This window comes from Macrotis lagotis, chromosome X (assembly GCF_037893015.1).
Source record: "Macrotis lagotis isolate mMagLag1 chromosome X, bilby.v1.9.chrom.fasta, whole genome shotgun sequence".
Lineage (NCBI taxonomy): Eukaryota > Metazoa > Chordata > Mammalia > Peramelemorphia > Peramelidae > Macrotis > Macrotis lagotis.
Genome location: NC_133666.1, coordinates 533,560,970 through 533,578,191, shown reverse-complemented (window position 1 = coordinate 533,578,191; position 17,222 = coordinate 533,560,970). Strand labels below are relative to the sequence as shown.

Below are 17,222 nucleotides of genomic sequence, written 5' to 3'. Positions count from 1 at the left end.
GTTAAGACAGCTTCAAGGAGTTGGTAGAATTTGAGCTGGGCTTTATAGTATTTATTTTGAAAGACAGAAAACATAAATGAGGAGGGAAAGTCAAAAGCTAAGTTACAAAAATACATCAAGGTAGCCCACTCTGACACAAGATAGAAAAGGTAGGGTGACAGGCTTTATATCCCCAGAAGAAGCTTGGACTTCAGGGGCCTTCCTCAATCTGATTGAATTTATTTTTTTTTATCTCTCTTTCATGACTCCACTTCAGGAACTCCATGTTCCAGATAAACAGGACTGTTCCCCAAACTCCAAAATCCATTCCCACTTGTGTGTATTCACAAAGGCCACTCCAACATGTCATGTTCCTTCACCTCCCCCTCTCAGGATCTTCTTGGTCCTTCAAGGCTCAGTTCAAATGCAGCCTCCTCTGGGAAGACTTTTCTGATTGGTGCCTCTTTTTCCCCAATCCTCCCCAAGTCCTTCGAGTGTTCTCCTTTCCCCAATTACCTTTTGGGAGGGGGGGCAGGTAGGTGGCAGATCAGATAGAGCACCACCCCTGGAGTCAGGAGGACCTGAGTTTAAATCTGCTCTCAGACACTTAATAATTACCTAGCTGTGTGACCTTGGGCAAGTCACTTAACCCCAATGTCTTGCCAAAAAAAGAAAAGATGAAGTGAACCTAATTACATTTTGGTGGATATATCTGTATTTACCATCTACCCCAAAGGTTGACTATGCAAAACTTTAAAACACTGTGAAAGTGGCAGTTCCCATTATGTGGTACACCTGTCCCCAAAGCAATCTAAAATCTGAATTGTTTTCAGTGTTTTCCAATTTTTATCTTTGCAGTTTCCCAGCTCTCAACTAGGTGATGCAGGGGATATAGTGCTAGAACCTGGGGTAAGAAAGGTTCCTCTTCCTTAGCTCAAATCTGGTCTCAGACATTTGCTCACATACCAAGCCATTTCACCCTGTATGACTCAGTTTCCTCATCTGTTAAACAGCTGGAGAAGGAAATAGCAAACTACTCCAGGATCTTTGCCAAGAAAACCTCAAATGAGGTCATTAAAAAAGACATTGATCCACAGCCACTAAAACTAACTAGGATCAGTGAAGCACCAGAATGGGTATCTCAAACTCAATCTTCTGAGCAGAGGAATAAGATGCTAAAAGCAAGGATTTAGAAAGATTATTCTGGTGCTGGTATTCAGGATGGGGGTGGAAAGACAAAAAAGATAGGGTTCAGGGGCAGCTAGGTGGCATAGTGGATAAAACACCAGCCTTGGAGTCAGGAGTACCTGGGTTCAAATCCGGTCTCAGACACTTAATAATTACCTAGCTGTGTGGCCTTGGGCAATCTACTTAACCCCATTGCCTTGCAAAAACTTAAAAAAACCTGAGGTAGAAAGGGTCTGGGGAGGGGAAAAAAAAACAAAACAGGACCAAGGAAAATAAAATTCCAACATATATAATTCATTAAGTGAGGACACAAAGGTGTCTACACAGGAGTCACCCACCACCCTGGCTCCTTTTTCAGAATTTCACAGCATACTAGGTTAGTAATTCAAAACTAATTATAAATGGTACTATTTTTAACAATATGCTCTAACAGCAATAGCATCTGTCAACTCCCAGAATTGAGTTCCCTGTAAAGCCAATTAGTTGGTACTAGGAGTCTCAGGAGTAAAGAGGAGAAAGTAAATATTATGTAGGAAAACAGTAAGGTGTTTATTTCTTTTTAAAATAAATCGATTTTAAAGAAAAACCATTCCAAGGACCTGGAAATACACACACACATTAAAACAGTAGCAAAAAATGCCTGTGACTCTGCCACCTCTAGTCTTATATTTGGCTTTTTCAGGAGGGAAGAAGGTATGTTAGGCAGGTATGTGTGGGAAAAGACCACTTTACTGTGGTCTGGTAACTGAGGCAACATGTTCTTACCAAGTTTCTTAATCTACTCCACTCCTCCTACTCACATCATCTCTGGTTCTATATAGAATTTCATATATACATGGGCCAGGACTCCCTATCATGAAGATGTATTTACTGGTCTGCCAATTCATGACTGATAACAGGGATGTTGTGAAAATTTAATGAGTTAACTCACATTAAGTGTTTTGCCTACCTGAAAGTGATATAAAAATGTTAACTATTAAAAAAAATTAAAAAATGTTAACTATTATTATTGTTATTATAAAAGTTCTATTGAAATGGATTAAGGAGAAATAGTTGTTGATGCAGGAGTTATGGATATAGGAGATTTGTAATTAGCAAAAGATTTTATATTCTTTCCATTACTAAACTTTGTAAAAAAAAGTGTTATTTGCTCTTGTGATGTAAATTGAGTCCTATTGTTCTACTGTTAAATGTAAAATTTGTAGTCTCCTCATTTTCAACCCCCAGCTTCCAACCTTTTACCTGATTTTGGTCATGTAAGAGAGGGAGGGATTTCTTCTTTACCCTCAAGTCTCCAGACCCATGAATACCCAAAGAATGGGCAAAACTATAAAAACCTGGGCTAAACTTGTGGAGCAGATTTCAGCCCAGCCAGTTCTCCCAGGTTTTCTGTCTCTGTCTTCCAAACAAACCTCACCTAGTCTTTTGTTATTCACTTCTATCCTCAAAGTGCTTGTTGCTTCACCAGGAGAAAAGATTTTAATCTGTCCATAATAAATCCTGAGCAGGTTTAATATCCCCTGGGCTGTATGTGAATTCTTTCACTATTTAAAAAAAAAAATCTTAAATTGGCTACCCCCCCAAAAAAGCAATGATAAACTTAACAATTATCACTATTATTGTTATTATTACAAAAATGGAGCCACTAGATGGCAAAGTGGAGAGAGTGCTGGGCCTAGAGTCAGAAAGATTTATATTCCCGAGTTCAAATCTGGCGTCATATATTTACTATCTATATGACCCTGGGCAAATCACTTAATGCTGTTTCCCTCAGTTTCCAGATCTATAAAATTAGCTTTAGAAGAAAATGGCAAACTACTCCAGTATCTTTGCCAGGAAAAACACAAATGAGGTCACAAAGATATGTGACTAAAAAGATTGAACAAGAGTTCAGTTGAAAAGGTATAAAGGTGGAGAAGTGGATACAGCACCTACCCTGGAGTCAGGAGGACCTGAGTTCAAGTCCAGCCTCAGACACTTAATAATTTTCTAGCTGTATGACCTTGGATAAGTCATATAACCCCACTGTCCTGTAAAAACCAAAAAAAACAAAAAAAAAGGAGTAAAGATATCCATCCCAAAGAAGGAGTTGATAGTATTTGAATACATACAGACTGAAACCAAAAAAGAGAAAAAAGAAAAAGAAAAGAATTAAAGGGAAACTGGGAAATTCCCTAAAGGAAAAGAATTATGGTATAGGGAAAAAAAGGTATAGAAAAACTATGGTGTAGAAAAATGTGTCTACCAGATGAGTTCTTATCATGGAATTAGGGAATTGTCAAGAATTTAGAGTATTTTATAATCCAGTTGCCCCTTTTCAACCACAGAGCATTTTATAATATATATTCACTATTTATTATGTACATAGTTTATTCCCCAGTAGACTATAAATTGCTCTTTTAAGTCAGAGAGGATTTCACTCTGTATCCTCAAGGACTAGTGCAATATTTGGAATATAATAAACACATAAAAAAAGTTTATTGATTGACTGACTTAGGTGGTAGACTTTAAATCAATATAGATAGTTGACAATGAGTATGTATGTAAGAGAGGGAATGTAAAACAAATCTTCTTCCAATGTTATAATCAAAATCAAGTTTTTCTCTATGGTGAAAATAGACATCCAGGAATTTGTACAACTAATAAAGCAGGGATTCTTAAATGGGGGTCTGTGAAATTTTTCTTTTTAAAAAACAAGTTTGATAACTGTATTTTGACATTAATTGGTTCCCTTTGTAATCCTATTTCATTTTATGCATTTAAAAACATGTCTGCCTCCAAGTTCCTAAAGCTCCTTAAGAAGTTCCTTTAAATTAGGCACTCACCTTTAAAGTTGCCAATGTACAGGCCAGGCAGGATCTGGGGAAAGAGAAGCACACAAAAAAGTAAATGTTGGGACAAAGGTGGACAAAACTTTCATTTGCATTGAGAAAAAGGCAGGGTAAAAAAGTAGCTTTCTGGATGTATTCAGAGTATATTTGGGCTCCATTAAGTTCAGCAACAACTTCCAGGGTGGCAAGGTGGATAGAGTACTGGCTCTGGAGTCAGGAGTTCAAATCAGACCTCAAACACTTAATAATTGCCTAGCTGTGTGACCTTGGGCAAGTCACTTAACCCCACGGTCTTGCAAAAAAAAAAAAAGTATCAACTTCTAGTCATCCCTTGGGGTAGGCCTAGTTATTATTGTTCCTTTAATCATAATGTGTTTTAAGGAGTCTAGGATCTGACCTTCAAACCCATTAGAAATCCACTCCAAGGACTTTTTGGAGGTCATGTCATTGTTAAACTCATGAGAAGTAAGATTAGGGAAAGGGCCTCACTATTACCCATTTCTTTCCCTCCAGGAGGGTGAGCCATTGACCCACTTTCTAAGAAAAGACCCCGAACTTGGGAGGTGACACTTCTATCACCCAGCCCTTCTCCTGTGTTCCCATTTGTAAAATGAGAGTTAGTCTAGTTTTAAATGTGTAATCCAATGGCAATGAATAACCCTGGGTGGGCACAAGGAAAAATGCATCAAAATTGGAAATGGCACTGGACTGGGGAATTGGGGGGGGGGGGGAGGGAGAAGGAGGGGTGAGAAGAAATAGATTTTGTCTCTAAGCAAAACATTGAGGAGCTAACTTCATCATAGTGGCATCCATTTTCTCCATAATAAAATAAGAAATGTGTACTGGATCAGTCTTAACTTTTTGTGTCATGGACCTCTCTTTGACAGTCTGATGAAGTCTGTATATTGTTGGCAACATTCATAAAAATGTTAAGTTAGAAGATAGTAAAAATAAACATGTAAGTTTTTTCTCCTATTCAAATTTATAGATCCTCTGAAACCTCATGGACTTCAGGCTAAGAAATCCTATACTTGACCAATGCTAAGGTCCCTTCAAGTCCCATACATCCCTATGATTCTAAGCACAGGAATGGTTGGGTGGGTATGGTGCCTTTCCCTGGGGCCCTTCTCATCAAGGTGATGAAAAGCAGATGTTAAGATGAATCCTTTAGTTCAAATTCTCTTGGCTATTCTTCTCTGTCCATTCTGTCACCTTAAATCCCTCAAATCCTTTTTCTTCTTCCTCCCATAATTATCTTGAATCTGTAAATTCAGATGAGCCCTGAACAGATACAGGAGTGTGAAACTTCACATAAAAAGCCAAGGGCTGGGGTGGCTAAGTGGCATAGTGGATAAAGCACTGGCACTGGAGTCAGGAGTTCCCGGGTTCAAATCTGGTCTCAGACACTTAATAATTACCTAGCTGTGTGGCCTTGGGCAAGCCACTTAACCCCATTGCCTTGCAAAAAAAAAAAAAATCTAAAAAAAAAAAGCCAAGGGCTTTTTCTTCCACTCTTCCCAAAATCAGATGGTAGGTACAATCAAGATTCTAAAGGCAGTCAAGGCATCTTTCTTTCTCACTCTGTTGTTCTGGCTTCCTACATCTAAGAAGCTTTTTGATTTGCCAGCATACCTCAGTAGCATTCGCAAATCCATATATGTCCAATAATTTGGGGCATCTAAAAACAATGCCAGCTCCAATGTATGGTATGATTTTTTTAAGTGCATACCAAACATACCAGCATTAAAGACATTTCCCTCTTGACATCTTAGCAACACCCTCCTGTCAACACAAGGGCAGCACATACTCTTTCAGATATTACTAGTTCCAAGGAAAACCTTCACTTATTTTATTTCAGTATTTCAGTCTAACCAATCTGAAAGTTCAATTGGTGTGCAACACTTCCTGATGCAGAGAGCCACTACTAACAAAGCCACCTCTTCAAATTTAATTCTAAAATACAGGAAGATGCCTACTTTTCTAAATTTATTTCATGTTATTTCCTGTCATATAACCTGGGTTCAAATTGTGACTGACATTTACTAACTATGTGACCCTAGTCAAGTCACAACCTCCCTGGGCCTCAGTTTCCCCATCTCTAAAGAGATATTTTGGATTAAATAGCCTCTGGGGTTCTTTTCAGGTGCAGAGCTTGTAACTCAAGATCCTACAGTAGCTATCTGGGGCAGTGTGGAGTACTGGACTTGGAATCAGAAAAAGTCAAGTACAAATCCTGTCTCAACTCTCAGCATCAGTTTTCTCCTCTGAAAAAAAGAAGTTAGGGGTGGCTAGGTGGTACAGTGGGTAGAGCACAGGCCCTGGAGTCAGGAGTACCTGAGTTCAAATGCGGCCTTAGACACTTAATAATTACCTAGCTGTGTGGCCTTGGGCAAGTCACTTAACCCCATTTGCCTTGCATTAAAAAAAAAAAAAGAACTTAGATTCACTGGGTTGTAAAGTCCTTACCAACTCTCAATCTCTGCTTCTACACCTAAAGAATCCTCCCTTCTAACCTATTCTAATAATCCCCTCTGTGAAGAATGAAAAATCTGAATCAAAAGTTTCTGAGTAATTAACAATCAATTTATAAATTAGACTACTTAATAATACATTAATGGTTAGTGATTTCTCTCAATAATCAAAGTAAACAAAACAAAGACATGAAGAGACTGGAAACCTAAATGTGTTTTTAGAAAAGGGGGATACTCCTGACAAGTGAAAATCAAATTTGATTAGTAAACAATTAATGGGGGGGCTAAAATTCTTCAGTTCCTCCTATTGAAAATGTGGTCTGATCATGAGACTCAGCTAACTCCTACAATATAAACAAAGGAATCCATATTTACCCAAACCATTTTATGAGTTGGGTCACTCCAAACTTCAAAGAAGTACAAGGGCTTCACTCACTCAGGGCAAGAATTTTTATAGATTAAAAAAAAGTAAGGTCTCCTTGTTAGGTGAGGTAATGCCCAAGATGGCAGATGCCAGTACAAGGATTAGAACAAATATTCTCTATGCCCTTCAGAGATTCCCTGACTGACCAAAGGGGCTGGGCCCTGAGTGAGAAAATAAAAAGCCTGGATTCTAATTTTAAAACTGGTCATTAATATAACAGAAAATAATAACTTCTCTCACCTCCTTTAAGACAACTCAGGTGCCACTTCACATGGGAAACTCCCAAAACTAGTTCCCAAGATTCTGTTCTCAGTCATCTATAACTATAGTCCTCACAATCCTAGTTTCTACCCTTAGCTCTGCAGAAAACTCTTATCTATATGTCTAGCCCCACTTCTTTGCTCAAGTCCCATCTCCTATTAGATTTACAAATTTCCACAAGACTGGAACTTAGTCACCTACTATGAATGGTGATTTGCATAAAGTAGCTAATAAATAAATATCTGTTGATGAAAGAGCAAACATCACAAGAAAATGCAAAGTATGCAAGGCAGATGAGAAGAGAAGGATTGTTGACCATAAATCGTCTGGATTTTCTCTCCTGCATTCTATGGACTTCCACAATGAGGTCACTAATCATAGACATATCAGAGCAGAGAAGCAGGGGCTAAAAAGTCAACCAGGAATACTGGAAACACGATGATTCTGAATCATCGGCACTTCAGATTTGAAGAGAACTGAGAAAGAGCAAAAGGAAAATAGGCACCTCATATTCAGTGTGAACAATTTTATTTCTTGGTGTAAGCTGTTAGAAAATGTAGCTATGCTGCAAAACATGTGTAAGGCCAATAAGGGGAAATCATTCCACTATTCAGACTGAGAAATCAAGGCAGATTTTCCAGAGCCAGAGATGGAATTATGATGGTACAATGATAGTCAGTCCAAGACTCCCTTATTCCTATAAACAAGATGTCAGATTGTATGGTTTGATGGAAAAATCATTAGCTTTGGAGACGGAACTCCTGGGTTCAAATCTCAACTCAGCAACTTATCTCTAGGCAAGTAACTCACCCCTCCTAAGCCTCAGTTTCCTCATTCATAGAAAGACGGGATGAGATTAAATGACCTCCAAGGTCTCTTCCAACTCTAAAGTTTATGATTGTAGAACCAACTAAAAGCCAAGAAGGCAATCAGAAGTAAATAACTTTAGAAACTAATATTCCTAGGGAAAGTGAAAAAAAACCACCTCCCCACTACTTAGTCAAGAGCTCTGAGTTGAAAGTATTGAACCTGAAATCAAGAACATCTAGGTTCCAATTTCAATTTAAATAATGCTGTGTCAGCCCAGGCAAGTGGATCAATCTCTCTGGGCCTCAGCTTCCTCATTTGAAAACTGAGGGGGGGTTTGGAATCACTGAGTTCTAAGTTCTCTTCTAACTACAAATCTATGATCCCATAAACCTCAATATCTGCAAAAAAAGAACAAAAAAAATCTCACTATGTAACAATCTCAAATACTAGTCAGACAAATTAAAACAAAAGAAAATGAAAGATACATGTATAACCTTTATCAGATTACTTAATCTCATGGGGGGGCAGGGAGGAAAGTAGAAAAATGTAGAACTCTCAACCTTGAAGGACTCACTCATTCCATCAGCGCAACAATCGGGGACAATTTTGGGCTGTCTGCAATGAAGAGTGCCATCTGTATCCAGATAAAGAGCTGTGGAGTTTGAACAAAGTTCAAAGACTATTCCCTTTAATTCAGGAAAAAAAATAGATATCTTATTGTCTGATCTTGTTATCTCTTAGACTTCTTGTCTCTTCCTTAAGGATATGATTTCTCTCTCATCACACTCAATTTGGATCAATGTACAACATGGAAACAAAGGAAAGACTGACAGATTGCTTTACATGAGGGGGTGGGGGGGAGGGAAGTAAGATGGGGGAACTGTAAAACTCAAATAATATCTTTAATAAAAAAATAAAATTAAAAAAAATGTAGAACTCAAAAGTTTAGAAAAAGATGAAAGCTGAAAACCATCTTTGCATGTAATTGAAAAAATAAAATAATATTTAAAAAAAGGAAAGAAAATCCTCAAGAAAGATAGTTTGTACTGAATGACCATAAGAGAGATGGAAATCTTTAACAGTAGCAAGTGAATAACCCTTGAAGAAAAAAAAAAAAAAGATGGGCCCTGAAACAAAGTATGGGCACCCGGAAAACTCTTTTATGACTGTTGCAGGAATAAACAACAAAACCTTGAGAATGGCTGAGACAAAAACCTTAAACCAATACTACTACCTCATAAACAAAGAAAGAAGCTTTGACAGAATATCAGTCAGAAAGGAATATAAAGTTCTGGCCCATGCTAAAGAATTGTTGGTGGATAAATAATGAAGGCATTCCACCTTCCAAGGGAATGGCAACTTATTAATATTTTGAGCTATTCCTAAATATTCTTAACAACAGATATCTGAATCCTGAACAATGTCTCCCATTCTCAGAATTTGTATACTCTATTAGAATATATGGCAATGAACTAGTCTATATTCTCAGGGATGGACAAAGCTGACCAAGAGCTTCAAAAAGAATATATCTGGCTTACCATATTTTATTCATATTTTATGATATTTGTGTCTCCACCCTATCCCAATTCTGTCTGAAGCTCACACATCACAAGTTACAAAATATCTCAATAAACAAGACTGGGAACCAGAAAGACAGGAATTCCTTTATCAAAGTCAAAAGTGGCTGTAGACTTTCCTGGGGATCCAAGTCACCAAGTATAAAAGTAGAAAGACTTAGCTGTCTCTCCAAAGGATTACATGTTACAGACAATTACTTGATGTCACTTGGCCACACAAATTCAACCAGTCTGCAATAATATAGGGAAAGTTCTCAAAACTGATGCAGGTAGAATTTTAATGTTTAAAATTTTAAAAAAAGCTTTTAAAGGGAAGGAGGGAAGGGAAAGGAACTAAAAATCAAAGTGCACACATACATAGATTGGGAAAGTAAAGGAGAATTTTACCAGTTAACTAGTTTAATGAATTCATCTGATAGGTAAAGGAACTAAGCTACAGAATTTAAGTGACTTGCATAAAATCACAATTAGTAGGGCAATTTGATAGTATCAATTATGCTCCAGGAACTATGCTAAGAGTTTTTTACAAATGTTATTTCATTAGATCTTCGTGATAACCCTAAAAGTTGGTGTAGTTATTCTCCCCATTTTACAATTAAGGAAACTAAAGCAAACAGAGGTTAAATCACTTGCCCAGGACTAAGGTTGGATGTGAACTTGAAATTTCCTGACTCCAGGAAAATGCCTCTGGTAGGTAGCAGAGACAGGATTCAAACTCAAGTCTTCTGCCTCCAAAGCCATCACTCTTTATTTCTTTTTAAGGTTTTTTTTTGTTGTTTTTTTTTGGGGGGGTGTTGCAAGGCACTGGGGTTAAGTGGCTTGCCACACAGCTAGGTAATTATTAAGTGTCTGATGTAGCATTTGAACTCAGGTACTCCTGACTCCAGGGCCAGTGCTCTATCCACTGCACCACCTAGCCACCCCTCATCACTCTTTCCAATGCACCAATCGGCCTCCCAAGTGAGGGAGACAGACACAGCATCATGACAAGGCAATTGCCAAGAAGAGTATTGTCCCTTTTCCTTCCTGTGTCTTCCTATGATTCATAAATATCTTTGATTGTATCTACAAGAGGAAAATCCTGAAACTAGCAAAAAATGCTGATAATAGTAGTAGTAGTAGTAGTAGTAGTAGTAACAATAACAACAATAATAAAGATCATCATTGCTAGCATTTAATTACTCTTTAAAGTATACAAAGGACTTTCTCCAAATATCTCACTTTGTTTATAGAACAAGTTTAGGGAAAAGATGCTATTATTATGCCCATTTTTCAGCTGAGGAAATGGAGGCAGACAGAGGTGAAGTAACTTACTTGGTATAGCCCAGATACTAAGTATCTGGGCCAAGACAAGAACTCAGGTTTTCCTGTCTGTGGCTATCAAAAAGATGTCTTATCCTCCTCTGCCTCTGCTCTGTAGCTTGAGATTTGCCCTACCTGAATCTTTCAAAGAATGACAGAACCACTCCATGTGTCAAAAGTCAGCTGAATGAAAAATTACAACATATGAAAGATATTGCAGCTGAAATCACTTTGAAGGGACCAAACGGTAGCACAACCTTGCAAACAACAGGTGCTTAACAAATATTTGTTAGATTAATCTTATTTAAATGGACAATTTTGAAAAAATAAAATGAGCAGAACCAGGAGGATAGCTTATGCCACAAATTTACTATAAAGACAAACCACTTTGAAACGACTGTAAAGAATTATGATTTTAAAAAAGAATTATTATCAATACTATGAACAAGTTGTGATTTTGGAAAACTCATCATGAAACTGGGCAACAAGAGGACCATGAGCCTTTTCTTGACAGTGAAGGAACTAGCAACTTTGATGCAGTGAATAAAATCACTTAGCCTGGGTTTTGCCATTCATCAATTGGAGGAAATAAACTTAAAACTCTCTGGGTCTTCTTTACTTCATCTGTTAGGTGGCTCAGATGGACATCAAAGGTGGAAAGCAGTTCTGAAAAGGACTTGCAAGCCCTCACACCAGAGGTAATAGTAGTCCTCAACTTGAAAAAGCTAGAAGTCAAGACCAAAGGGGAGGGAGTGTTGGTTCATGATTTTCTGTCTGCAGATGATTGTGCCCTCAATGCAACCTCTGAAGTTGAGAGGCAACAAAGTATGGATCAATTCTCTGCTGCTTGCCTTACAATTAACACCAAGAAAACACAGGTGCTCCATCAGCCAGCACCACACCATCCATTTGTGGAGTCCTCAATACAGCAGTTTTGAATACTATGGCTAAGTTCACTTACATTGGCAATATACTTTCCAGGGAGGTACACATTGATAATGAGGCTGACACACCCATTGCTAGAGCTAGTTCAATTTTTTGGGAGGCTCCAAAACAAAGTGTGGGACAGAAGAGGTATTAGTATTAGACTGCCTACCAAACAATGGTCTACAGAGCCAGTGTGCTGATCTCAATGCTGTATAGCCTGTGAAACCTGACATGCCAGGAAACTGAATCCCTGATATTCAAACTGTTTTCAGGAAGATTCTGAAGATCACCCTGCAGGAGAAAATACCAGACACAGGTCTTTTCTCTAGCTAAACTGCCAGGCATTCAAACATTACTACAGAGAGTGCAATTACAATGGGTTGGACACATTGTTATAGAATGCCAGATGTATGCTTGCCAAAAAGACTATTTTATGGAGAACTCACACAGGGCAAGTACTCACAGCAGGGGTCAGAAGATGTGAACTTTGAAACTGATTGTGCAGCATGGGAGACATTGGCACAGGACCAGCCAGCGTGGAGTGCCCAGCACAGGGAGGTTGCTGTTTTCCATGAGCATGGCAGAATCAAACCAGCTCAAAGGAAACATGAGATAAGTAAGCTTAGAGTAACCACCACAGGTGTTCACCAATTTGTGCCCCACCTTTGATAGAGCATTGGACATACTATATATAACTCATCTGTAACAATAGTGTTGTCATTTTGGTCTTCTATATAAAGGACAAGAACCAACTTCATCTGTAAAATGGGGATAAAAATACCTTAACTATATACCTTACAGGATTGCTTCAAGGTAAGAAAGCCTTCCACACTTTAAAAAATTATGTTATATTTATTACCCAAGTAGCCACCCCAAACACATGTGGATGCTCAGAAATTGAAGGGGTCAATAGATTATTGATTTAAGTTTACAGATACCATCAATACCAGTATAAAAATCTAAATCCTTTGCATTTTCAAACCTTATTACAATCTCAGATTTTTCCAAGGAAGCACAAAGTACAATATTTACCTACAGTACAGATTTTGAATACATTTAATATTCAGCAAGAGTTTACCTCTGATGAAATCAATCATCAGACAAACAGGTGACCCAGTGGATGGAGTGTTGGAGTTACAACCTGAGTTCAAATTTTGCCTCTTACTGACACAGTTGTATGCCCTATGGGCAAGTTATATAAGTCATATTCTCTCTCTCTCTCTCTCTCTCTCTCTCTCTCTCTCTCTGTATCATTCTTGTTTGGAGGTTCAAATGAGATAGCATAATATAAATGAAAGCTGTTATTATTACCAATATACTTCCTGGAAGTTGTCTACTAACTTCTAATCTGCCTGAGAACTTGAAAACAACACTCTCAATGGTACATTAAGACAATGCATTCCCTCCATGTTCTGTCTCTACAGTCTCTTAGTAACTTCATCATATCCCATGTTTAATTATCATTTCTACATAGTTGAGTTCCAAATTTGTGTCTCTACATGTAGTCTCTCTTATCATCAACTGCTTATTGGACACTTCCAACGGGAAGTCCTATGAGCATCTCAAACTCAACATATCTAAAAACAGAAATCATTGTTTCCCATCAAACCCCCTTCTCTTCCAAACTTCCTTCTTTGGAGGGCATTACCATTGTTCTAGTCACTGAACTAGTCTTCTTCAATTCTTCACAACCTCTCAAATTAATCAGCTGCCAGATTTGCTCATTCTATCCCCACAAAATCTCTTCATCCACTATCCCCTTCTATCCACTAATACAAGCAGCACCCTAGGTAAGACCTATACTGTCTCTCACTTGAAGTATTACAATAGCCTTCTAAGTGGTCTCCCTTCAGTCTCTCCTTTATCCAAACCATCTTCCACACTGCTTCCAAACTATTATATCAAAAGCACAGATCTAATCAGTCTTGTCAGGGAGTCAGGAGATGAGGTTCGGATCCCATTTCTGTCAATAATTGAGTGCATGATCTTGGTCAAATCACTATGTCTGTTTGCAAAATATAAGAGGCTGTCCTACTTAAACAGTGCTGCTGCTGTAGTAGAAGAAAATTAGCAATAACAAATAACAGATTTGGAAAAAAATTTTGGAAGAAATGGTCAAATAAAAACAAAGACTTCAAAGACTAAAACTGGACTTGTAGAATGCCTAAAACCATTTTCATTTCTATATGTTTTAATGTTAAACAAATAGTGCTATCAATTAAATATTCAGTGGTGGCAAAGGGGGCAATTCCAATAAACACTTTTAATGGGAACTCAAAATTGATTAGAGTATAACCACCATCAATTCAAAGCCTAACCTATCCCACAAATTGATGACAGGCACTTTTTTTTTAAAGCAGAGAATCAAAGAACTTAAGGGTATAATAAAGGTTTATCTCCAATTTGAGAAATTGTTGCTCTGATTCAAATTTGTTCTCTCTTTTTTTTAAGGTTTTTGCTAGGCAAATAGGGTTAAGGGGCTTGCCCAAGGTCACACAGCTAGGTAATTATTAAGTGTCTGAGGCCCAATTTGAACTCAGGTCCTCCTGACTCCAGGGCCTGTGCTCTATCCACTGCGCCACTTAGCCGCCCCTCAAATCTGTTCTCTTGAAAGGAAAAAAAAAGTTAAGGTATAAAGACCCTGCTTGGTGCAATGGAAAAGATGTGGCATTGCAACACATTCAAATCCAAACCCTTCTAAATTCTGAGCCTCGGTATCTCAATTTTTAAAATGAAAGGGTTGTACTAGATAAGCTCTGTATTTGTGATATTTTGAACCAAAACACAACTGGTGACAACCCTGACCAAATACCCAAAATAATTGCTTCTCACACTACTTCTCAGTTAACACTCGGAAACCAGGCATTGGTTTGGAAGGTTTTAGGCAATTTTTGCTATTTTTCATTCTGTGGCCTTTCTCTCTTATTCTACTATCCCTGTTTTTCCTTTCACCTCATTTAGTATTTCCACTGTTGGCACCCATGGATCTAAGGATGCTGGCCCCAGAGTTTAAGCCAACAATTCCCACTAAATCCAACCATTAAAAAAATGAAACAAATGCACCTATCCCGGGAGTGGTAGACTAAGAAGGAAAGGATCATTTCCTTTCAAGCAATCTCTGGCTATCAATTCAATAGTCTTCCCAATAAACCAGAGCGGAGCCGGGACTCTTCCACCTTCCTAAGACATCACAAGTACAGCCCGGCCACAAGACCCGGGAGTTAACACCCGCCTAGGGGTGGGGCAAGGGGGAAACTGGACACAAGGCCAGGGTGGGGCGGATGAGCTTGGAGACAAAAGCACCCAGATGGAGAAAAATGGGTCCTACACAAGCACAGCCAGCAAGGCATCGATTATCAGCAGGGCTGGGAAAGGGAGGGGGAGGAGGAGGGAAGGAATTGACAACAGGTTTCGTTTATAGTGGAGAACCCGGGCTCTGTGGATAAAAAAAAAAAAAGCTGATTCTGAATTCTATTCCTCCAAGATGGGCGGTTGTCTTTAAAAAAGGGTCCCACCCTCCACCAGCCTGATAGGTAGCTGTCCCGGGCAACTTCTACTGGCACATGGGGGAGGAAAGGCGAGAGGCAAAAAACCCAAATACACACAACTCAAGTCAAGGGGAGTGGAGGATGGGGAGGTGCCCAAGAAGATAAAGGAAATTACGGCAGAGAAGACTCAGGGCAGACGCCCAGATGACCCACGAGATGGGTGGGCGAGGTTTAAAGCGCCTCATGGGGAGGAGAAGAAGCGAGATGAAACCACAAGCTCTCGGCTCCACCGCACTCCCGCTGGGGCCGAGTCTGAAGCAGCTCCCAGCCCAGCTCGTGTAAATAGCTTTTAAAAGGGCTCAGTGGTTGGGGAGCACAAGTGGTCCTCGGCTGCAGGGCAGCGCGCCTGGGGGCTGTTTGCCGGGAAGCCTTCCCCAGAGGGAGGGCGGGGGGTTTTTTCAATAGTATTGACCTCTATCCGCCTCCCCAATAAAAAAAAATTGCAGAAGCATCCCTCCTATCCCCACTGCTTGCATCACCCCCCGGCTCCCTGCCCCAAACTGATTTTAATAGTATTTTAAAAAAAAATTACACCTGGTCTTAATCTAATGTGGTCTACACGGAGAAACAGCATGCTTCCCCCCGAAAGGCGGCTGAGCACAAGGAAAGGAGGAAGGTGCAGGGTTCGGAGTGGGGGGAAGGGGGCCGGGGCAGAAGGGGCTTCCCACGCCTGGCGAGGGCAGCCGGGCGGGCAGAGCCGCAAGGAGCAAGCACAAACAAACAGAACCATACGTTACCTTGTTCATCCCATTCCCCATGGTGGCTATAAGCGAGATGAACTTTAGCACCCCTGGAAGTGGAGCTGCAGGATCGCTAATTGCATGTTACAGCAGGAGGAGAAGCAGGAAAGGGAGGAGGCGCTGGGGAGGGATGGAGGACACGCGACAGAAATAATGACCATGAACGCTAGCGGAGGAGAGGGGCTACACTTTGCTATTTTCTTTTTTTTTTCCTTTTTTTTTTTTGGTTTTTCTCCCGCCACCTGGAGAGCGGCCGCCTAAGGGACTTCCCTCACCCGGGACCGACTGAACTAAAAGGATCCTGATGCCAGGAAATGGGTTCTAAGCTTGGCCCTTCTCCGCCCCCACGTGTGAGTCAAGCGAAACCTCCCCCGAAGCCCTTGGCCGAGCCGCCGCCTCCCGCCCCGCCGCGACGCTCGCGCTCTTCCACGGGATTTGTAGTCTCCCCCTCGGAGGGGCCGCAGTCTCGGCCCCGGGCAGGGGAACTACAACTCCCGGCGTGCACGCGGGTCGGGAACGGGAGGGGGGAGCGGTGACATTGACCGCGCTGGAAGCGCGCAGCCGCCGCCTCTGTAGCTGCCGCGGCTGCCGCTCGTTCACTTTCATTCCTGGAAGGATGCGCCAAGCTCGGGGCCCGGTGGGTGGCAGACAGGGTTCCCAAAATAAAGTCCCCAAAAATAAGGTCACCAGAGGCCGGGTCGAAGTCTGCTTCTAAGTAATCCGCCAGGCCGGGGGCTTTTTTTTTTTTGCTTTCTGGCACGCCTGCTTGGGTTTAAATACCTTTAATAAAACAGGGAGGCCTGTTACCAGAAACGGTGGCTCTTCTTTAATGCCTCACTGAGCAAGGTGCTAATCAGAAGCCCTCGGTCCTTGTGACTAACCTGCTTGGGTTTTCTTGGGATTGCCCGGACTGGGGCAAGGGGGATCCCCCTGGCCCCGTCCTCCTTTCTGATAGACGGGTTAGGATAAATGGGGAGCTAGTGCCCCATATTCATTTTATACTTTTACAGTATTTCCATTCAAGAAACATTTTCCCCCTTTTTACAGTAATTTTTTTAAATTATCAAAAATATTTTTCTCTCCATCTTAAAATGTCTAGTGTTTTTCAAATGGTATTTTTCTCTCTCCCATTTCTCCCCCCAAAAATTAATAGAGCTAAAATTA

The 17,222-nt window shown here is 40.2% G+C and overlaps 1 protein-coding gene across 2 annotated transcripts in view; it reads right to left on the bottom strand.

The window, feature by feature from the left end:
* DUSP22 (dual specificity phosphatase 22) overlaps positions 1–16,396 on the bottom strand; it is an 82,771-nt gene extending 66,375 nt beyond the window's left edge. For both annotated transcript variants that reach the window (XM_074199419.1, XM_074199418.1), the window contains exons 1-2: positions 16,056–16,396; positions 3,993–4,026 (exon numbers count right to left, since the gene is read on the bottom strand). In XM_074199419.1, the coding sequence (XP_074055520.1) occupies positions 3,993–4,026; positions 16,056–16,076 (55 nt within the window). In that variant the 5' untranslated portion in view covers positions 16,077–16,396. The remainder of the gene's footprint in view (positions 1–3,992; positions 4,027–16,055) is intronic.
* Between the last annotated feature and the right edge of the window lie 826 nt (positions 16,397–17,222).